Raw genomic sequence first — 24505 nt, 5'->3', positions numbered from 1 at the left:
TAGAGAGATTAGCAGCAACAGTGCTAAACTTTCTCCATTTGTAGAGCGTATGTCTTACTATGGACACATGAACAACAAGTTTAAGCAGACTGTGTTTGTCTATTGTTGTGACGTAAATGAAGATCCGAACACATTTAATGACCAATTTAAGTATATATCGTATATATCGTATTATATATAATCCCAAAGAGTTCACATACTTTTTTCTTGCAACTGTATATCCTCCTGAGACCCATACTTTTGCTTGATGTGCATTTTTAATTTCTCGTGGCTATTTGGGATTTGTAGGACCAGTAGAACCAGTAGAAAAATGTTGTCTTTGTACAGGAAGTAATTTATTATTATTGTTTTAATTTACATTATTTTAATTTACATTTAAAAATGATCCATTGCCATTTGGGATCAGATGGACCCAATTAGTCTAAAAACATTTAACATGTAAATAAACTAGTTTCAACAGTAAAATTGGACGAGAATTTCTGTCTGGACTGGCTGTAAAAACTTTTAACTGGGATTCCCGCCATCTTGTTTTTAATTGATTGAGTGTAATGATGTCATGTGACCACTAGGTGGTAGGGGCAGTGTCTCCATATGAGGCCAAAGGGTTTAATGTTTTAAAAAATGATGCATCATGGTGCAGAGAAGCAGATATGTAATGTCCCTATATGAGGACACTGGGTCTTAAGAGGACATATTTATATATATATATATATATATATATATATATATATATATATATATATATATATATATATATATATATATATATATATATATATATATATACCTCCCTAAAAAGTATTTTTTGCATGTTGGGATGTCTGTCATGGAAAGGGAAATAACATTATATTTATATAGAAGTGTTATGTAATAAAATGAACCAAGTGACCGCACACGCCGCACAGGGAGCGGATAGCTTCCATTTCTTCAGTATTCTGTGTAAACCTGATTCTTTTTTTAAGGGTTTTGGTACCATAAACCACAGAACAGCTTCAGAGAGGTGGTCATAATGTTATGGCTGATCCGAGTCAGTATTTCCTTAATGCGACTTTTCCAGTTAGCGTGAGTTAATTTACATTATTTACAGGAAACTCATTGCTAGTCATAAAAAACAAACTGGTTTGATGAGACGTATCTTAACTGATAAAAAAACAAGAACAAACTGTCCTGAAATGAATGATAATTATGTGAATCCCTTTATATTTATTGTAAATTAGCTTAATATTTGATTAATTTTTTATTTTTTTTTATCAAATAAACCCATTTTAACTGCTTTCCATTAATACAAGAATTAATATTTTAGATCAAATTGATAAATTATTTTCATACTGTATCCAGGAACGTCATGGAAAGTTGTATGTAAATGTTTTGGGCGCCGCTGATCAAATGAAAACATCATGTTTCTACAGAGACTCACTTATAATAAAAATATATAAACAATCACAAAAAGAAGTGTGGTGAAACCTTCTCAACTAAATGTTTTGGATGCACATATTACATATGCTGTATAACATTTTTTACTGTTGTTTTTGAGTAACAATCTCTAAATTAATAATTTTACAAGAAAAAAAGGTCAATTTAACATTTATCAGTTTATCAATTTTCTGATTGTTTTAGGCTAAATTTAAGAATTTAATTCTCTTAATTTATATTATTTTCCATTTAAGTATAGTCAAGAACAATGAATGAATGAATCAATCAAATTTTTAATGTTTTTATTTTATTTTTTTTTTTTTTTTGTTATAAAAAGTTATAAAAAGGTATTAGGTTTTCTGATTTATCAGTTTGTGCATCCTCTAACAAAATTGCATGTTATCAAGGAAAAATGATTTATAATTTAGACTGTGAGTGTCAGAAATTAAAAACTAAACAACTGAACATAAAAAGATAATATATAGAATAGACACAACATGAAATAACTACATTTCCATCCAAGTTATATTTTAATTTTTGCCTTAAATGGTCAAAAATGTAACTAATAAATGTTACACAGGCCGAAATAAAACAACTTCTTAGATTTTAATGTAAGTCAGTTTAAAATTATTTTATTTTAAGTGAAGTTTGAGCGTTTCTATTGGTCCGTTCATCATGACTGACTGCAAAATATAAACAATAAATAATAAACAATAAATAACAACAAATTTCACAAAACTCAAAATAAATAAATAAACAGTCAAATAAGATTTATATGAGCTGGAATGTGTAAAAAATGTATATGATGAAAGGAGTAAATTTAATACATTTTAATGCATAAAAAATTGTATTTTTCTATTACTACTACTAGCACTACTATAACTACTACTACTATTAATACTACTATTATTACTACTCCTACTATTACTACTATTACTGCTATTATTACTACTACCACTACTACTAGCACTACTATAACTACTACTACTATTAATACTACTATTATTACTACTCCTACTATTACTACTATTACTGCTATTATTACTACTACCACTACTACTAGTACTACTATAACTACTACTACTATTAATACTACTATTATTACTACTATTATTACTACTACCACTACTACTAGTACTACTACTATCACTACTACTACTATTAATACTACTATTATTACTACTATTATTACTACTACCACTACTACTAGTACTACTACTATTACTACTACTACTATTAATACTACTATTATTACTACTCCTACTATTACTATTACTACTATTATTACTACTACCACTACTACTAGTACTACTACTATCACTACTACTACTATTAATACTACTATTATTACTACTATTATTACTACTACCACTACTACTAGTACTACTACTATTACTACTACTACTATTAATACTATTACTATTACTACTATTATTACTACTACCACTACTACTAGTACTACTACTATAACTTCTACTACTATTAATACTACTATTATTACTACTCCTACTATTACTACTATTACTATTACTACTATTATTACTACTACCACTACTACTAGTACTACTACTATCACTACTACTACTATTAATACTATTATTATTACTACTCCTACTATTACTACTATTACTATTACTACTATTATTACTACTACCACTACTACTAGTACTACTATAACTACTACTACTATTAATACTAATATTATTACTACTCCTACTATTACTATTACTACTATTATTACTACTACCACTACTACTAGTACTACTACTATCACTACTACTACTATTAATACTATTATTATTACTACTCCTACTATTACTACTATTACTATTACTACTATTATTACTACTACCACTACTACTAGTACTACTACTATCACTACTACTACTATTAATACTATTATTATTACTACTACTACTATTACTACTACTACTATTAATACTATTACTATTACTACTATTATTACTACTACCACTACTACTAGTACTACTACTATCACTACTACTACTATTAATACTATTATTATTACTACTCCTACTATTACTACTATTACTATCACTACTACTACTATTAATACTATTATTATTATTGCTACTCCTACTATTACTACTATTACTACTCCTTCTACTACTATTAATACTATTATTATTACTACTCCTACTATTACTATTATTATTATTACTATTATTACTACTACCACTACTACTAGTACTACTACTATCACTACTACTACTTAATACTTTTATTATTACTACTCCTACTATTACTACTACTACTACTATTACTACTATTGCTAGTATTACTATTAATAGTAGTAATATTTACTTAAAAAAACTACTGAAAAGTGATTTTTTAAGCTTAAAATGAAAATCAATGAAATATGAGTAAACGTTTTAGTTTAATGTAATTGATAATAATATATATATAGTTTGATACAGTTTGATGCTGTTTGATGGAGCTGCATGTTTTTCTGTTTGTATAATGTTTTAAACAAACATCATAAAACAAAGAGCTTCAGTGAGCTGAACCCGGGGGAGGAGGATGTAAACAGATGTTCTGAGGTCTGCAGAATTTATAACCGCAGGATTTGAATAAAACTTCCGTCACCCGACCCGAGCACAGAGACGTTACTGGAATCAGACGCAGGTTAACGGGAGCTGAACGCAGTCGCCGTGGAGACGGTGTGATGAAAAGACTTCGGATAGACTCTTCTTCACCGTCTTCAATCAGTCTAAGGAGAGATGAGCTCCCTTCTGTCATGTGAGTGTCATCTTTTCATGTCCTTATCTCAGTCTGCTTCCATTAAATAAGAGACAATATATAACATAAAAAAACGGTTTTAGCCAAAGTGCAGAAAATGCCATAGCTTGAAGAATAAAAGTGTTTAGTTGAGATATAATAATAAAAATAAGATTAATACTAACAAGAATACATTTTATTCTTAACTCTCTTAAGTTTTAGCTGATGTCTTCCAAACCTGCTGAGATATTCCTGATTAAACAGGTGTGATTATTAATGAAGCAGAACTGAGCTGAAATATTGAGGAAAATGCTATTAGTGCCATTATACCAGTTTCTATAGATATGTATGGTCTTTTATTTTTTATTGTTATTATTTTTATGTGCATTCTATTGAAATTGGGTTAAAATATTTACTCACGATTCACTACAACAACTACTACTATTACTGGGCAAAGAGTTTTTACTGTTGTTTATTAAAGGGGAAACATGAAACACATTCAAATGACTTGTTGTTTTTGGTCAAATTCACCAAATTTAATCGGTGTCTAAGACAGCATTTATCAGACAAACTGCTTGTCTTAAATTTAAATAATCGCAATATTGCTAAATTAATTTCGCGTCTCTGTGTTTAAGAGAAATTGAACATAATAATGTTGAAACAACACAAATTCAGAAACATTGAACAAGGGCCAAAATCGCATATTTGCAGCAAAACATCTGTTATAGACTGTGTTAGCAGGCCTGACAATTTGTAGATCCCTAGAAATTCAAGAAGCCCCAATAAAAAACTTCTATGGCAGTCAAGGGACCCATACCAGGGGCCCTCGTGATCAAGGGCCCTCTAATGGTATGCCTTTCTCTACTCTAGGGCCCCCTGGTAGGGGCTCTCATAACCAGGCCCTCTAAAAATAAGCCCCCCTCTTTCCTAGGACCCTTAGTAGCCAGACGTCGAAGCCCAAAAAAAAAGTATGGCTAGAGCCCCCAAAAGCATGAATAGAGCACACACAAGCATGACTAGTGCCCCCAAAAGCATGGCTAGAGCCTCCAAAAGCATGGCTAGAGCCCCCAAAAGCATGGCTAGTGCCCCCAAAAGCATGGCTAGTGCCCCCAAAAGCATGGCTAGTGCCCCCAAAAGCATGGCTAGTGCCCCCAAAAGCATGGCTAGTGCCCCCAAAAGCATGGCTAGAGCCCCCAAAGGCATGACTAGAGTCCGCAAAAGCATGACTACAGTCACCAAAAGCATGGCTATAGCCCCAAAAGCATGGCTAGAGCCCCCAAAAGCATGGCTAGAGCCCCCAAAAGCATGACTAGAGTCCCCAAAAGCATGACTAGAGCCTCCAAAAGCATGGCTAGGGCCCCCAAAAGCATGACTAGAGCCCCCAAAAGCATGACTAAAGCCCCCAAAAGCATGGCTAGAGCCCCCAAAAGCATGACTAGAGCCCCCAAAAGCATGACTAGTGCCCCCAAAAGCATGACTAGAGCCCCAAAAAGCATGACTATAGCCCCCAAAAGCATGACTAGTGGCCCCAAAAGCATGACTAGAGCCTCCAAAAGCATGAAGAGAGACCCTAAAATCATGGGTAGAGCCCTCAAAAGCATGACTAGAGCACCCAAAAGCATGACTAGAGCCTCCAAAAGTATGACTAGAGCCCCCAAAAGCATGACTAGAGCCCCCAAAAGCATGACTAGAGCCACCAAAAGTATGACTAGAGCCCCCAAAAGCATGACTAGAGCCACCAAAAGTATGACTAGAGCCCCTAAAAGCATTAATAGAGCCCCTAAACGCATGACTAGAGCCCCCAAAAGCATAGCTACAGCCCCCAAAAGCATGGCTATAGCCCCCAAAAGCATGACTACAGTCCCCAAAAGCATGACTAATGTCCCCAAAAGCCTGAGTAGAGTCCCCAAAAGCATGGCTAGAGTCCCCAAAAGCATAACTATAGTCCCCAAAAGCATGACTAGAGCCCCCAAAAGCATGACTAGTGGCCCCAAAAGCATGACTAGTGCCTTCAAAAGTATGACTAGAGCCCCCAAAAGCATGACTAGAGCCTCCAAAAGCATGAAGAGAGACCCTAAAAGCATGCGTAGAGCCCTCAAAAGCATGACTAGAGCCTCCAAAAGTATGACTAGAGCCCCCAAAAGCATGACTAGAGCCACCAAAAGTATGACTAGAGCCCCCAAAAGCATGACTAGAGTCCCCAAAAGCCTGACTAGAGTCCCCAAAAGCATGACTATAGTCCCCAAAAGCATGACTAGTGGCCCCAAAAGCATGACTAGAGTCCCCAAAAGCATGACTAAAGTCCTCAAAAGCATGACTGGAGCCCCCAAAAGCATGACTAGAGCCACCAAAAGTATGAGTAATGTCCCCAAAAGCCTGACTAGAGTCCCCAAAAGCCTGACTAGAGTCCCCAAAAGCATGACTATAGTCCCCAAAAGCATGACTAGAGTCCCCAAAAGCATGACTATAGTCCCCAAAAGCATGACTAGAGTCCCCAAAAGCATGACTAAAGTCCTCAAAAGCCTGACTAGAGTCCCCAAAAGCATGACTATAGTCCCCAAAAGCATGACTAGTGGCCCCAAAAGCATGACTAGAGTCCCCAAAAGCATTACTATAGTCCCCAAAAGCATGAGTAATGACTAGAGTCTCCAAAAGCATGGATAGAGCCCCCAAAAGCATGGCTAGGGCCCCCAAAGGCATGGCTAGGGCCCCCAAAAGCATGGATAGAGCCCCCAAAAGCATGACTAGGGCCCCCAAAAGCATGGCTATAGCCCCCAAAAGCATGACTAGGGACTACTGCTAGTATTATTACCAGTGCTACTATTACTACTAAAACTGGAAAAAATACTGTTCTGTCTGAAAATGAAATATAAATAAAAAATATGATAATCACTGAGTAGGGTCAGATAAGTTTTCTGTTTGTGCAACATGTGCATATATATATTTGCATGCAGCTGAAAAACACACATCAGTAATATTGATGTATTATGCAAATGAATAGCAAGAGACAGAAAAGTCAGGTAGCTGAAACCCAGAGAGAACCTAACCTGGAGAGAAACTGTGCCAAGTCTCAAATTATTAAATAATTAAGCACTTTAAAACACATTGAGTGCAATTTTTACACATTTTAATCCTCAATAATTCATGTTTCTTTCATAATTCATCTTTTCACCAGGGATCACAGCACTCCTGCTTTCTACACTGCCAAATTGTGTGACTGATAGTAAGTAAACTTTTATCATTTTCATTATTTTCATTTTATTTGGGATTAGTAGGACCTAAAAGGAATATAGTAACATTGTTTTCTGAAAATGTACCTTGTACTCATATTTAAAAATATGTATTTGGGATCAGAAAGACCAAATTAATCAAACAATTGTTTTTAGCTTTCTTTAGAAAGTAAAATAAACTAGTTTAATACATTAAAACTGATAAGAATCTTTTTACTATTGGCCATGTTTCTGTCTGGACTGGCTGTAGAAACCTCTGACTGGGATTCCCACCATCATATTTTCAATAAATTGAGTGTAATGTTGAGGTCAAAGGGTCAATGTTTTAAAAAAATGTACTAAAAAGTTTGTGGTGCAGAAAAGCAAAAATGTAATGTCCTCATAGGAGGAAACAAGAGGAGGTATCAAGAGATTAAACAATATTAGTTGTTAAATTTATTTATAATATAGTCTATTCTAAAATTCATTACAGACGTATTACTTATTACAACATAAAATTCACAAAACTGTATTTTAGACATACAGCTCTGGAAAAAAAAGAAACCACTTAAAAATGATGAGTTTCTTTGATTTTACCAAATTGAAAACCTCTGGAATATAATCAAGAGGAAGATGGATGATCACAAACCATCAAACCACCAAACTGAACTGCTTGAATTTTTGCACCAGGAGTAAAGCAGCATAAAGTTATCCAAAAGCAGTGTGTAAGACTGGTGGAGGAGGAGAACATGATGCCAAAATGCATAAAAAAACTGTGATTAAAAACCAGGTTTATTCCACCAAATATTGATTATTTCTGAACTCTTAAAACTTTATGAATATGAACTTGTTTTCTTTGCATCATTTGAGGTCTGAAAGCTCTGCATCTTTTTTGTTCTTTTTCAGTCATTTCTCATTTTCTGTAAATAAATGCTCTAAATGAGAATTTTTTTATTTTATAGTTTATAGAATAAAACAACAATGTTAATTTTACTCAAACATAAACCTATACATAATAAAATCAGAGAAACTGGTTAATTTTTTAAGTTTGATTAATCTTTTATTTTCTCAGACGCGTGTCCGAATTACACAATTCTACAGGATCCCTGGCGTAACGTTGGTTTCTTCTCCTCTGAAGGAGTGAAGACTGATACCAGCCTGACCAAACCAGGGTGGTACAGGTTCAACGGCGTAGGAGGAAATCGAATTGTCGAATATTGCCAAAATTCAACGGGTTTTAACTCATTTTTTCTTTGGACTGACAAAAAAAATTCCACAAAAATTCGGATGTATTCATGTGATGCATTTTTTAACGAATCCAGCGTCATCTGCCCTCAAGGCAACGTTTCCATCCAGAACTGTGATGGAGGACTGGTCCTCTACTACCTGCGTCCGAGCACACTATATGCTACACGTAAGTAATATTAACTTATTTAAACATTTAAAATTAAAGCATTTAGATAAAAGTTATGTGTATTATAGAGGTGGGTCAGTGTAGCACTGGGAGTCCAGCCCAATGACTCTGTGACTCGTGTAGTGCTGTAATATTAAGTTTAGTATAGTAAAGTAACCCAGATTGGGAATTGAACCGTAGTCCTACATCTTACACAGGTTGTGGTTCAGGGGCATCAGAAGCATTTTTAGTAAATTACATGCCATTTTCTGGATTCTGGTTTATTTAAAACAGGTTGTAAAAAAAAATAATTTTACCTGAAAAACTGATCATACAGCTGCCATGTGTAGCTCCTAGCCCCGCCCATCATTCAGTCTCTTGACTGACAGGGAACTGAACCAATCAAATAAACCTTGTACAAAATAAAATGATATCCCAACAGAACTCTTTTAGAATTGTTATTTGAATAACAGGGAGAATCAACAGGGCTAGATAATATTTCCATGATATTTTATGATAAATGTGGAAGGGGGGGTGGGGGGTGTTGATTAATAAATGTGAAGGGGACACGCCCACCTCAGATTTAATGGGAGCAATGCCCCATGGTGTGAAAGCTCACTAGAATGTGTAGGTGTTACCACCAAGGTATTTTCACACCTGCTATTTCGGTTTGGACCAAAAACAGTCTAAAAGGTCTGGAAGTCTCGAAAGTGTCTAAACCTTAAGGTGTTTTCACACTTGCTACTGGGTTTGGACTAAACAAGTCTGGAAAGTCTCTGATACTTAAGATGTTTTTAGACCAGCAATTTTGGTTTGTACCAAAAGGTCTGGAACGTCTGAAAAAAAATCTGAAACGAAAGGTGTTTTTGCACCTGCTATTGTGGTTTGGACCTAAAAGTCTTAAAAGGTCTGGAAAGTCTCTAAAACTTAAGGAGTTTTCACACCTGCTATTGTGGTTCGTAACAAAAAAGTCTGGAAAGTCTAAAAAGTCTGAAAAGTGTCTGACACTTAATGTATTTTCACACCTGCTGTTTCGGTTTGGACCAAAAAAGTCTGGCCCAACCAGACCAGATTTTCTGGTCCACCATTGGCAGCATCCTCAATGGAATTTTAACAATGGGGGGTGTATTTTTTCGATTATTTGAAACAAAAAGGCTGATGATAGCCTGACTCAAATTCCTGCAACTGGTCAGAAAGTCCAAACCATCTAGAAAAGTGTTTTTACACCATGATTATTCATATCCAGACCAAGAACTCCTCTATGGGTTGGACCAAATTTTGGTCGTTTGTTCCAGACTGTAGTTCACTGCACCTTTCACACCTGCTATTTTGGTTTGGACTAGAAAGTCTGGAAAGTGTAGAAAGTGTCTGAAACGTAAAGTATTTACACCTGCTTCTTCAGTTTTGACCAAAGAGTCTAAAGAAGTATGAAACTCTGGAAAATGTCTGAAACTTAAGGTGTTTGTTTACACCTGCTATTTCGTTTGGACAAAAAAGTCTGGAAAGTCTCTAAAATGTAAGGAGTTTTCACACCCGCTGTTTGGTTTGACCTTTAAAGTCTAAAAAAAGTCTGGAAACTCTGGAAAGTCTCTGAAACTTAAGGTGCTTTCACACCTGCTTTTTGGTTTGGGCCAAAAAGTCTAAAATGCCTGGAAAGTCTCTGAATCTAAATGTGTTTTTTACACTTGCTATTTTGTTTTTTTACCAAAAGGTCTGGAAAGTCTGGAAAGCCTAGTCTCTGAAACTTGAGGTGTTACTGCTATTTCGGTTTGGAAAAAGTCTAGAAAGTGTCTGAAATGTAAGGTATTTTAACACCTGCTACTTGGTTTGTACCAAAAAGTCTGGAAAGTCTAAAAGTTCAGACCAAACGTGTGAAAGCAGTCTGAGTTTCAGAGATTTGAGATTTCACTGGAAAATCACTAGTCTTTAGTAAACAATCTATTTTTATGGTAATCTGAGTAAGGTAAACTCTTTCTCCTCAGGTCATTCCTCCTGCAGTAACTCATCCTGTGGTAAAAACGCTCACTGCAGTATGGTTCGTGGTGGTTGTCATTGTGACGATGGTTTTTCCATACCTGATGGCTTTCAACCCAGTGGAGAATCGTACGGATGTACAGGTGTGGCTTTGAATTCTTGCTTCTTGACAGAAAGACATGTAAATGTTAATGTAAAATTTAAACTGAACTGCAATGTGATTGGCTGGATTGCTGGATTGGGTTCCTTTACCCTAGAATTAGATTGGGCTACCTTTGGGTAGTGATTTTAGATTGTAACACTTCCTTTTCCTACTCGGTCTTGAGTTTTATCACCAATCGATTAAATGCATTTATGGAGCAGCAACCTACGAGTGTAGAGCTACAGGATCTACAGGCCCAGCTGTAACAACATCTAAATGGGTAAATGTGCTGCAGGATCCATACAGAACCTGTAGAACCTCCTCCAAACCCAACCGTCTCAATCTCATCTCATCTTATATCTAGAATAGAGGAACCAACAGAGCCTAAACTAGAGGCTCCTTTCAATTACAGTAGAGTTTAACCCAATAAACTCTAATATATCATTACATTCCAACTTCAGCTTCAACCTATGAGTGTAGAGCAGGATCTACAGGCCCAGCTGAAGCTCCAAACCCAACCGTCTCAATCTCATCTCATCTTATATCCAGTATAGAGGAACCAACAGTGTCTAAACTAGAACTAGAACCAATTTTACACACTTTTAGTTTTAGTATAGGTATAAATGTTATTAGATCTTTTTGGTAAATCAGCCTCTTTTTAAATCTTTTGTTTTTCAGATTTCCATGTCACACAAACTCCAGAGTGCCAGGTGACTTTAAACGATTGCATATGAGCCATAAAACAAGAACTTTATCCAAAAATAATGGATGAACATTCTTTATTGTTTATTGAAATGCTGGTGTAAATATGTATTTTTTTTTTTGGTTTAGAATGCGTTCACATTGGAGTGCGTAACTGATTACCTGAATCAGATTCAGAACAGCTCAACTAGTAAAATGTCTGAAGAAGTGAGAAACATTTAATTTGTTTAACTTTTTTGTGTGAAATTTCTTTCTTACTTTAAACTTGATCAATGCGTCTGATTCCTTTTGTGTTTTTCGTTTTTTTTAGGTTGTCGTCTTTTTTTTGGACAATTTATTAAACAGAACATCAGTTTTGGAAGGAGCGTCTACTGACCAAACGAAGCTGGCATCCTTCGGGAACTCTATACTTAACGCCACGGAGACGCTGGTGTCCGTACTGGTTAAAAAAACAAATACGTCCTACTACAAAAACCTTACAGTCGAATCGATCGGTAAATTATTAAGTATTTATTTTCCATTGCTGTGGAGGCAGACTGTTAGCATCACGGCTAACCTGCTCCACCTGCTCCAGAGCCTTTGTTAACATTGTAGCTAACCCAATCCAACCCTAGTCTTTTAGCATTATGAATCCAACCGTGCTGAGACAGGCTGTTAGCAACATAGCTAACCCACTTACAGACATCAGACGGTATGTCTGTTAGCATTGCAGCTCCAACTCTGCTAAGCCTGGCTGTTAGTATCTCTGCTAACCTGCTTCAGCCCTGCTAAGGCTGGCTGTTAGCATTGCAGAAACTTAGCACCGAAAAGACTCAGAAGGGTTGTTATAGTTGTGACTAACCAGTTCTAACACTGTAGCTTATATGGCTGCTGTCCCAAATAGCATCGCCGCTCCATTCCTGGCAAGCTCGCTGTTACACAATGTTAGCATTGGGTCTAGAACCCTGGCAAGGCCGGCTAGCACACTCTAACCCTCTCAAATCCAAGACATGTTTGCATCATGAATAACCAACTCCTGTACTTTTTTGTGTGTTTTTAATCTTTTAGAAGCTGCAGTTTTTGTTATTGGAACCAATGATTCATTGACAGAAATCCCACGAATGAACACAAGCAACGCTTTTTTGGATATCAACCTCATTGAGATTTTAAAGCACAGTGCAGGTAGAGTACAAACCCAAGATTGACTGGCATTTTAGCTTTAGCAACATGCTCAAGCTTTTATATGTATATATATATATATATATATATATATATATATATATATATATATATATATATACTGTAACCCAGAACGCTGTTTAAAATTGAAGGTACTGCTTTGGTGCTGGTGTCAGATGCCATGATGGTTGCTAGGGTGTTGCTAAGATGTTTTATGCTAATGCATTTGTCTAAATGTTGGAATCCAAAACATTTGGCTAAATTCTGTAAAAAGGCAAATGAATAGAGCTAATAGACCTTTGACCACAAACATCTGGCTAAAATCTGGGGGCAATACAATGTTGGTTCAAGAACAAAAATGAAACATGATTACAAAAAGCAATGACTAGAAAAGAATGTGCAAACTTTCTGCCGTTCATTATCATGGGCGGAAATGTATGATGCATTTCTGAAAACCACAGATTTTATAATTTTTTGAGATGTAAGTATAAATCTACAAACTTAAGTCTTTTCATTTGCCAAATGTGATGTCTTTTGCTCTAAAAAAAAGCGACCTCTAATGCATTTTTCATTTTTACATGCAAAGTTAAGACATTTACTGTATAGACAAAAGAGGCTATTGCACGTATTCAAAAGTTGTGAAATTCCTACTATTTTCAGAACTAAAGTGTGCTTTTATTTGGTCAGTAGAGCTGATACAGTTGTCATGTGGTATTCATTTCATGGCTTATTTGATGTCTATGTGTATTCAGGATATTTTTCTATATAGATTTCTAATTAGAGTTCAGATTTGCCAAATATGTTGACTGCATGATAAAAATGTATGAGAAATTTATAAAAAAAAAAAAAAATTGGAAAAAAAATTAAAAGACTAAATTATTAATTTACACTGATAGTTTGATACTTTTGATTTGCCAAATTTGTTTTCTGTAGCTCTACAAATCCGAACTGTAGTGTCTCAATTTGAATTTTTTGCAATAAATGTTTGTCAACATTTTTCATTTTTACATTTAAAGTTAAGACAATACAATACAACACAATACAATTGCTCTTACTTAATAGTTGTAAGACTAATACTATTTTCAGAACTAAAGTGTGCTTTTATTTGGTCAGTAGAGCTGATACAATTGTTATGTGGTATTATAGTTATGTCTGATTGATGTCTATGTGTACTCAGGATATTTTTAGGTTCCATTTAGAGTTTTATTGATGCAATTGATTTATTGTTGCCAAATTTGTTGTCTGTAGCCCTAGATAAGCAACCTGTAATGGTTTGATTTTGGGTACTTATTTAAAACTTATGAAATTCTTACTATTTGCAGAACTAAAGTGTGCTCCTATATGTTCAGCAGAGCTGATACAATTAAAAGGACAGTTTTCTAAATACATCTATATCCAGAATAACAGACATATTACAGTTTAAATGATTTAAACTCTGTTGATGTTGTGTAATTTATGTATAGATGCTGTGATGTTCTTGAGCTACTCCAACATGTCCGTCTTTCTAAAACCGAGTTACTTCAACTCGGGCGACTCGAGCAAAAAAAACAATACCATGGTTTCTACAGTGATGACGGTGAAGCTCCTCAGCACCCAGAACCAACAAACTCCCAGCAGCAGATCTGAGGGGCGGCCAGAGTTTAACATCACTATAGAACACACCGCCGTGAGTTACAGCACTACTTTACCCAGATAACACGCATCATACCATGCTTTGAACAGTTATAAGCTATGGATGGATTGTGTTCCAATTGATTGTCACATCAGGGTACTACGTTTTTGCTGTTTTTAGCAAAAGAAAATTCACACTTAGTTAGCATGCTAATTAGTTAGTTAGTGAGGTAGTTAGTTAGTTAATTAGTTAATTAGTAAGATAGCTAGTTAGATCGCTTATTAGATAGCTAATTGGTTATTCAACTAGTTAGTAGCTAGTTAGCTAATTTGTTAGTTAGCAAGTTGGCTAATTAGTTAGTTAGTTAGCTTCAACTTTACCCAAATAGATTACAGCTTACACGCATTATATCATGCTTTGGACAGTTATAAGCTATGGATGGAATATGTTCCAATAAACAGTCCCACTTTATAATAACTGTGTATTTACACATTAACAATAAAAAAAATGTAATAACAGCGTAACTACTAGGGAAGTACACAGGTATACAGCTTTATAACAGTTGTACAGGTTATGTAATTGTACATAAGTGTTAATATTGAATTTGTGTGATAGGGTATATATGTTTTGTGCATGTAATAGTGTGTATACCTAATTATATTTCTTAAATAGCTATTTGTATTGGTATGCAACTATGTAATGTGTTCAATGCTAATATTCTGCTCTGTGTAACTGACACTAATACACAAGTGTAATATTATAAATTGAGTGCATTGAGCAACATATAATGCCCTCAATGATGCCCACATATGTCAGGGTTGTGTCTCAAGTATATTGACATCATAGAGCAACATATATACAGTATTTATGTGCTGGTTTACACAAGAGAAATGTAAGCAGTATATGTAAAAGTAAATAAATGAAGAGGTATGAATATGGTACAAATGTTTCTAAATGGTTTTCTGCTCTCTGAACAGGAGGTTAAACCTAAAGGAACTCTAGTCTGTGTGAACTGGATGGAAACAGAATGGGTGGAGGGCAGATGTAAACTCATCCGGATAAACAGTAGCTTCACTACATGCTTCTGTGTTCGTCCGGGAACCTTCGCTCTCATTATGCAAATCGACGGATCATCAGAGGTAAGGAACCACGAGACACATATGGTTAATAAATGAAAGCTGTACGTCTTTTAGCAGTGCATACCAATACTGTCAGAACTGACCCAACTCTTAACCTCCTGAAACTCTAGCTTTAGCGGGTTTTTATTTTATATTTGTTACATTTTTTAATTTCCCCAAGCTGTTTGGGATTAGTAGAACCTAAGAAGTAAAACATCTAAAATTTGTATTCATAAAGGAAGCCAACTAGTATTCCAGCCATCTCGCCAATTGAGATGGTCAAAGTCTACATATGAGGCCAAGAGATCAATATTAAAAAAAATTAAGTACCATATTTTATGGACAATGAGGTGCACCGTATTATAAGGCGCACTATCAATGATCATCTATTTTCTGGTCTATTTTCATACATAAGGTGCATTTTAAGCAACAATAGTAAGGAACAGGGGTGTCGCCATGTTTTTCTTCTAATTCAGCAGCTCTCGCTACTGGGAGCGCCTAACTGAAATGCTTAAAAAAAAGACATTTTTATTCTCTGAACTGTTTATTTGGGAGACTATTTACAGTGCTAGCCACGCTTAGCAGTGCTTAGCGCTAGTAAATTCCACCTGACAGCGCTACACTGAGGAACCCTAAGTGTTCCGGTAACCCCAGGTGTTATTTGCTACCGGTTCGTCCCATGTAGCTTGTTTTAACATGGTAATCACTCCGACTACAGCCCGATATACTCACTGAATATACTCTGAATGGCAAAAGAGCTAGCACTTACCACAGTTAGTGGGTAATTATAATACTGCTCCAGCAGTGCTAGCCAGCGTTAGCAGCAGGCTACAGCCCTATATACTCACCTCTGAATGGCGAAAGAGCTAGAGGTTAGTGGCTAATGCTAATACTGCTCCAGCAGTGCTAGCCAGCGTTATCAGCAGACTACAGTCCAATATATTCCCCCCTGAGCAGCAAAAGAGCTAGTACTTAGCATGGTTAGCAGGTAATGCTAATACTGCTCCAGCCTTGCTGCTGGAGAAACTTAACTGAGAGACTTTACTGCTCTTAATAACTGACTGGTAGAGTTCATACATAAGGTGCACTGGATTATACGGCACCTTGATTATTTTTGGGAAAATTAAAGGATTTTAAGTGCACTTTATAGTGCAAAACGTACAGTATCATAGTTCAGAGAAGCAGAAATGTAATGTCCTTATATGAGGTTACCGGGTTAAGCACTATTTTGACAGCTTGATCTTGTTTAAATGTATATAATTTGATATAGAGACCACATAATCCCCAGATGTTGTTGAGGTTTGATATTCTAAAACAAAATTAAAAAGTTAATTATTTGAGTACCTTGCTAGTAAGTTAGTTAGTTAATTAGTTAGTTAGCTTGGTAGTTAGTTTTCTAGTTAGCTAGTTAGTAAGTCAGTTACTTAGTTAGCTAGTTCGATACTTAGCTAATTGGGTAGTTAGATAGCTTAATAACTAGTTAGCTTGTTAGTTAGCTGATTAGTTACTTACTTAGCTAGTTAGTTATTTAGCTTGCTAGTTAGTTTGCTAGTTAGCTAGTTAGTAAGTAAGCTACTTAGTTAGCTAGCTAGCTAGTTCGATACTTAGCTAATTGGGTCGTTAGATAGCTTGATAACTAGCTAGCTTGTTAGTTAGCCGATTAGTTACTTAGTTAGCTAGTTAGTTAGATAGCTTGGACACTAGTTAGCTAGTTACTTAATTAGTTACTTTAATTAATTAGTTAATTTGCTAGTTAGCTAATTAATTAGTGAATTAGTTAGCTAGCTAGTTAATTTTCTAGTTAGCTAGTTAGTTAGTGAATTAGTTAGCTTGCTAGTTAGTTTTCTAGTTAGCTAGTTAGTAAGTTAGTTACTTAGTTAGCTAGTTAGTCAGATAGTTACTTAGTTAGCTAGCTAGTTAATTTGCTAGTTAGCTACTTAGTTAGTGAATTAGTTTGCTAGCTAGTTAGTTTTCGAGTTAGATATCTAATTGCTTTAAATTAAAAAAATTAAAGGATTTTAAGTGCACTTTGTAGTGCAAAACGTACAGTATCATAGTTCAGAGAAGCAGAAATGTAATGTCCTTATATGAGGTTACCGGGTTAAGCACTATTTTGACAGCTTAGTTATTTTGACAGTTAGTGAATTAGTTTGCTAGTTATGTAGCTAATTGCTTTTTTGCTAATTGCTAATTGATTTTAATTGAAAACTCTACTAGAAAGGCAAATAAAACTCACAGATGTGCTCTTGCTTTCCAGAATAGCTACCTGTTAGAGAAACTCAACAAGGTGGCCGTGCCTGTAGGCCTGGTGTTCCTCACCCTGTCTCTGCTGACCTTCATCTTCTGTCAGACACATTCATTAATGATCAACACGGCTCTGATTAATCTGTGTATCAGTCTGTTTCTGGCTCACCTCATCTTCCTGCTCACTCAGATACACCTTCTTGATGTTGCCTCCATACCGGTGAGTGCGGTTATTTTACTACAGTCTTTATGGTTTCAGATGGTCTAAGCCGGTCTTTGATGGTCAAGCCTGGTGTACCAACATAACCAACAAAACCAGACTAGTCAACCAACATGACCAAGCTTGACATCATTCAAATTCAATGTACACTTTGTTGGTATGAGAAGTATGAGAAAAGTTGGCCAGCTTGGCGATGCCAGTCCTGCTGGTAATCCTTGTTGTCAAGCTTCATAATGCCAAATTTGCTGATCAATTGGCTTGATCATGCTGATCCAGCTTGGTAATAACAGTCTTGTAGGTCAACCAGCTTGGTCTTGTTGGTCACCCAGCTGGATGGAGCTTCGTCGGCTTGGTCATGGTGATCTTGCTGGTTTACCAGCATGGTGATACAACTCTTGTTGGTCAACCCTCCTGGTCTTTTAGGTCAGCAAGCATGAGAAAGCTTGGCCAGCTTGGTCAGCTTGGCGATGTCAGTCTTTCTGGTAATCCTTGTTAACCAGCTTCATGATGCCCAATTTTGCTGGTAAACTGGGCTTGATCATGCTGATCCAGCTTGGAGATCCCAGTCTTACTGGTCAACCAGCTTGGTCATGCTCAAATTGCTGCCAGCTTGGTGAGAAACCAGTCACGTTGGTCAGCCAGCTTGATGGAGCTTGCTGGTTGACCAACTTGGTAAAGTCTGTCTTGTTGGTTAGCCAGCATGAGGAAGCTTGGCGATGCTTGTCTTGCTGGTAATCCTTGTTGACCAGCTTTATGATGCTAATTTTGCTGATCAACTGGCTTAATCATGCTGATCCATTTTGGTTGGTCATGTTGGTCAACCAGCTTGATGGAGCTTGGTCAGGTTGGTCATGCTGATCTTACTTGTTGACCACCTTGGTGATACCAATCTTGTAGGTCAATCAGCTTGGTCTTGTTGGTTAGCCAGTGAAGCTTGGCCAGCTTGGTGATGTCGGTCTTGCTGGTAATCCTTGTTGACCATCTTCCTGATGCCGATCTCCAGCTTGGTAATACAAGTCTTGCTGGTCAATCAGCTTGATGGAGCTTGGTTGGCTTGATCTTGTTGGTCAACCTTCTTAGCCTTCCTGGTCCAGTTTGGAGAAACCAGTCTTGTTGGTCAACCAGCTTGATGGAGTTTGGTCAGGTTGTTTATGCTGATCTTGTTGGTTGGCCACCTTGGAGATACTAGTCTTGCTGGTCAGCCAGCTTGGTCTTGTTGGTCATGTTGGTCAGCCAACTCAATAGAGCTTGGTCAGCTTGGTCGACCCTCTAAACCATCAAACTGAAACAAAAACGTAACCTGAACTGGTCAAGAGCAAAACAGATCATCTAGACCTTTTTATGTTTTATGAATATATAGAATGTCTAATTCCTTTAACCAGGTATCTCTCTCTCTCTTTACTCTATCTCTCTTTCCAGATGCTCTGTGCAGCGTTAGCTGGAGTTCTGCACTTCCTGTTCCTCTCTGCTTTTGTGTGGATGCTGATTGAAGCCGTGCTGCTCTTCATCTCAGTGAAGAACTTAACTAAATTGAGATCCAGGCAGACGGAGCTGCTCAGCTGGAGATGGCTGATTATTATTGGATACATTATTCCACTGGTTACGGTGGGCGTGTCTGTTGGGCTGTTTTCTGAGGGATATGGCAGTGAACAGTGAGTTTAGAGCTTTACCTGAAAGTTAAAAATGCTTTTAGTCGTCTACAATAATGATATCTGAATGTGCAGAAGACTCTATAGAGATTCTATAGGCTTATCTTGGCCGTTTCAAAGCGTTTGGGGGCCCCAGGCAAAATGGACCAAACCCCAAAAACTACAGAAACCACAGTATAGACATATTGTTTAAGTTCACCCACACTTTATACTCGTTTAACATATAATAACATGTCTTTTTCCTCTGTTTTATAGGTGTTGGCTTAAGAGAGAGAATGGCTTCTTGTGGAGTTTCTTGGGTCCTGTCTGCGTCATTTTGGCAGTAAGTACACTTCATTATATTAACTTTACAGCTGTGCTAATTTCATGTTAACTACCTTTGTATTTTCAATCAACAATGGCCAACACATTACAGTTTATTACAATTATTACAATTATAAATCTTTAATAATGCATATATTACACGAGCTTGTCGATAATGTCCATTTCCTTTATTGTACAACTTCTGTGTGAAATTTGGTGGCTGTAGACATCGCTGAACTGAACACATCCAGCTTGTTTTAAGTATTTTTTTACTATTACAAATATTCAAACAAAACATGTTCTTGACCTCCTTGTGTCAGAGTTTAACAAGAAGAATTCTTAAGATCTGTACCTGGTCTATACATCTTAAAGGTGTAAAATGGACTTTGTTTGTAGTAAAACATGATAAAAAGTTCTCATCTTTGATGAATAGCACACCTCCGTTCTCCCACACCTCCGTTCTACCCTGATAAATCACTTTTTACACCATTATCCAGCTCAAAGTAGCTCCACACCTGCTTACTAGAATCCGGAGAGCCCTGACATTTAAAACCAGGCATTAATAACTTAAAAAGTGCAGAAGAAGCTTATTAAAAACCACTGTTTACATCCTTACATCTTCAGCTCCGAGCACGGCCATTACTGTACTGATAATAACATAGACATATATATACATAGACTCTGCATAGTGTGACCTTGCTTTGAATGTCAGGGCTCTCCGGATTCTATTAAGGAGTTGTGGAGTTACTTTGAGCTGGATAACGGTGTAAAAAGTGATTTATCAGGGTAAATTATGCCCCGTATCTCCCAGTCTGAAGGGTGTTTGGAGACTTCTGGATCTCTGAACGCTGTGGGTGAACGGAGGTGTGCTATTCATCAAAGATAAGAACTTTTATCATGTTTTACTGGGTTGTACATGTTGTACTCGGTGAAGATTGAGGTGCAAAAGCTTTAGCTCAGGGGTGTCCAAACTTTTTTTGTTGGGGGCCAGAAGGAGAAATATATTTGAAGTCACGGGCCACACTCTGTAATAAAACAAATAATGAAATATACCACTTTAAATAATACATTTTCCTGATTATTTCATTTACACACCATTTTACTTGACTTACTCTCTTTATCTTTGACAGTGTTGTGTAAACTTTGAAAAGATTTTTCAAATTGATGTTTCATTTCATGATGTCTCTTAATATTAAACTCTTTAATTACAGCAACTTTTAGACTCTTTGCCCCGTTTTTCTGTGCTAGAAATGCACCCTCTCCGCTTTTAGACTCTTTGGCCTGTTTTTCTGCGCTAGAAATGCACCCTCTCCGCTTTTAGACTCTTTGGCCTGTTTTTCTGCGCTAGAAATGCGCACTCTCTCCGCTTTTAGACTCTTTGGCCTGTTTTTCTGTGCTAGAAATGCGCACTCTCTCCGCTTTTAGACTCTTTGGCCTGTTTTTCTGCGCTAGAAATGCGCACTCTCTCTGCTTTTAGACTCTTTGGCTCGTTTCTGACACCTAGCGTTCAAACGATGAATTTCACATTATAAAAACCTGCTTAACAGCGGGACAACTTTCATTCTATTTCTAAAATACCTCGCGGGCCGTAGTTTGGACACCCCCGCTTTAGCTTCTTGCATATTTTTGCTCTTTTTAATCTTAATTTGTGCTTGTTTGTTTCTCACCTCTGCAGATAAACATGTTGCTCTTCATCATGATCGGCGTCCTGATGATCTCCACCCTGAGGAAGCTGAACAATCAGATGCTGCAGGTGAAGGTCACAACCAAAGATAAACGACTTGTTGAGAGTGTGATGGTTAAAACTCTGCTGCAGTTTATCATCATCGGATGCTTCTGGACTGTGGGCTTCTTTACGGAGAGCAGTGAGGTGGTGAAGATCCTCTTCATGATCGTCAACTCCCAGCAGGGCACCTTCATCTTCCTCATCCACTGCATCCTCAACTACGAGGTGATTCAATCCACTTCACAGTTTAATGTGCTATTTTGTGTTGCTCTGACACTTAAAATGTCTGTAAAATACATTTAAGTTTGTGGTTGTAAGGTGACACAATGTGAAAAAGGGGTTCAAGAGGTATGAATACTTTTGCAAGCCACTAACCAATGAAAAACATGTATCTCTAAAACAGCAACTTTACAGGAGAGAGATGAAACCTTAACCTTTCAATAGAAGTCAATGTAAAAAAAGTGTATTTCAGGTCATATATAATATAATTAAAATAATTATTTTAATATAATATTTTAATCAAATTTCTATTTATTCTAGTTCATTCATCAAGAAAGTGTGACACAGTGTAAAGGACAGATTGTATGCTCGAATTATGTATTAAAGAAAAAAACAACAAAAATGGAGATCCTTTATTTTACGGCCTTAAAATGCACCGTATTGTAAGGCGCACAATCGAAGAAAGTCTTTTTTTTAATATAATTTTATTCCTAATTTGGGTAAAGACTAGCACACGCCTCCTCCGACACATGTGAAGTCAGACCCCGCCTCTTTTTTAACCTCTTTTGCCGAGTAGCATCACAACGCTAACGCTCGGAGGAAAGCTCAGCGACTCGGTTCTGATACATCAGCTCACAGACGCAGCCTTGTGCTAATCCACATCACCCTAGGAGTGATGAGGGGAAAGAAAGAGTGCCACCTACTGTACCCTAACGACCCAGAGAGAGCAAAAACAACTGTGCTTTCTCCGGGCTCCTGCAGCTGATGGCAAGCTACATCACTGGGATTCGAACAGGCTGATCATAGCGGCAGCACTTTAGCCTGCTGGACCACTCTGAGCCTATTTTCTGGTCTTTTTTTTAAAGAAAAAAGGCAAACTGGATCATAAGTCATATTTTAAGCGACAATAGTAAGAAACAAAGGTGTCTCCATGTTTCCTTTATAATTCAACAGCTCTCACCACTTCTGTATATTTGCAGTAAGCTTAGATCTCCTATATTTTTAACAGTGTAGTTATCAGCGGCGCTAGTCACAGTTAGCAGTGATTAGCGCTAATAAATGCCACCTGACAGCCCTACACTGAGGAACCCTGAGTGTTCCGGTAACCCAGGATGCTATCAGCTAGCGGTTCGTCCAACGTAGCTTGTTTTAACATGGTAAACACGCAAACTAAAGTCTAAAATACTCAACTCTGAACAGCGAAAGAGCTAGCGCTAAGCACAGTTAGCGGCTAATGCTAATGCTGTGAAGGTATGCAAGCAGCTCATTTTAGACCACTAGACAAGACTTTAATTAATGAATTAGTATATTTTATATTTTAGTAATTGGACCTGGTGATAAGAAACTGTAAGAAACGTTAACATATAGCTTTATATAGATCGGTATATTTCACATTTTTAAAGTTTTGAATAATTGATGAGCAAGAGCGAGGTGACAATGTGCTTTGAAGTTTTTCAAATATAAAAAATATAAAAGGAAATTTCAGTTAAATAAATTTAAGTGAAATAAAATAAATGTATGTGTTTTTTATTTTTATTTCCAAAACTGTAGGATTTGCGAGAGAGAACTAGCGAGAATGAGCATATGTTAAAATTCTAAAACAGTAGAATGCCTATATTTACCATATTAAACTACAATTATTAATTCTGTGTACTGAACATAAATATAAATCCTTATAAAAGTCAGAAAAAATATATAACTAAAAATAACTTATAGTTACTGTGCAGATTTGAAAGTAAAGATTAAGATTGCTGAAGGCTCTGGGTGAGGTGTTATTTGCTGTGGTAAAGAAGTGATGGTATGGTATGACGTGGTTTCTCGGCTGACTGTTGACTGTTGTCAGGGTATTAATCAGTCAGTAGCGCAGCTGTGTTCCCCGCCACCAAGATAGCAATATGACAGAAATTTACCTACACCATGACACCAAACCTTCTGGATGTTTAATGTTTGAAAACAAATCATTAATCACTATAAAAACAAGGATGTATCAGTAATTATTTAATAGTAAAAGCTTTATTTCACTATTATAGTGACACTACTCTAATTTTGATCCTATTTTATTCTCCTCTGTTTTCAGATCAGGCAGCAGTACAAGAAGTTACTTTTCTGCTTCTGGCCATCCAGTAAATCTATTCTTGAAACCACGAATACGTGAATATTGGAGTGACATCACTACATTTATACCTATTAATACCAGTTAAAACTTGTCTAAAATCATTAGATTAAAGAAATGTGCAATTTATGTTTACACAACAAAATAAGCGAGCACTTAAACATGACGAGTTTCTTTGATTTTACCAAATTGAAAACCTCTGGAATATAATCCAGGAGTAAAGCAGCATAAAGTTATCCAAAAGCAGTGTGTAAGACTGGTGGAGGAGAACATGATGCCAAGATGCATGAAAAAAACTGTGATTAAAAACCAACCAGGGTTATTCCACCAAATATTAATTCTTACTCTTAAAACTTTTAAACTCTTAAATCTTTATGAATATGAACTTGTTTTCTTTGCATTATTTGAGGTCTGAAAGCTCTGCATCTTTTTTGTTATTTCAGCCATTTCTCATTTACTGTAAATAAATGCTCTAAATGAGAATATTTTTATTTGGAATTTGGGAGAAATGTTGTTTGTAGTTTATAGAATAAAACAACAATGTTCATTTTACTCAAACATAAACCTATAA

The 24505-nt window shown here is 36.3% G+C and overlaps 1 protein-coding gene across 1 annotated transcript; it reads left to right on the top strand.

Annotated features, from left to right (window-relative positions):
* Nucleotides 1-4063: 4063 nt before the first annotated feature.
* LOC107196983 (adhesion G protein-coupled receptor E3-like) lies at nucleotides 4064-24274 on the top strand. Its single transcript, XM_049469931.1, has 15 exons — nucleotides 4064-4173; nucleotides 7328-7375; nucleotides 8434-8775; nucleotides 10737-10871; nucleotides 11549-11580; nucleotides 11702-11779; nucleotides 11883-12066; nucleotides 12620-12733; nucleotides 14194-14396; nucleotides 15320-15481; nucleotides 17718-17924; nucleotides 19344-19576; nucleotides 19829-19895; nucleotides 21552-21827; nucleotides 23899-24274. Exons 1-15 carry the CDS (start codon nucleotides 4155-4157, stop codon nucleotides 23974-23976), a joined length of 2178 nt encoding a protein of 725 aa, XP_049325888.1. The 5' UTR covers nucleotides 4064-4154; the 3' UTR covers nucleotides 23977-24274.
* Nucleotides 24275-24505: the final 231 nt, after the last annotated feature.

Source organism: Astyanax mexicanus, chromosome 21, assembly GCF_023375975.1.
Source record: "Astyanax mexicanus isolate ESR-SI-001 chromosome 21, AstMex3_surface, whole genome shotgun sequence".
In the NCBI taxonomy this organism is placed as follows: domain Eukaryota; kingdom Metazoa; phylum Chordata; class Actinopteri; order Characiformes; family Acestrorhamphidae; genus Astyanax; species Astyanax mexicanus.
This window is presented reverse-complemented; position numbering and strand designations above follow the sequence as displayed.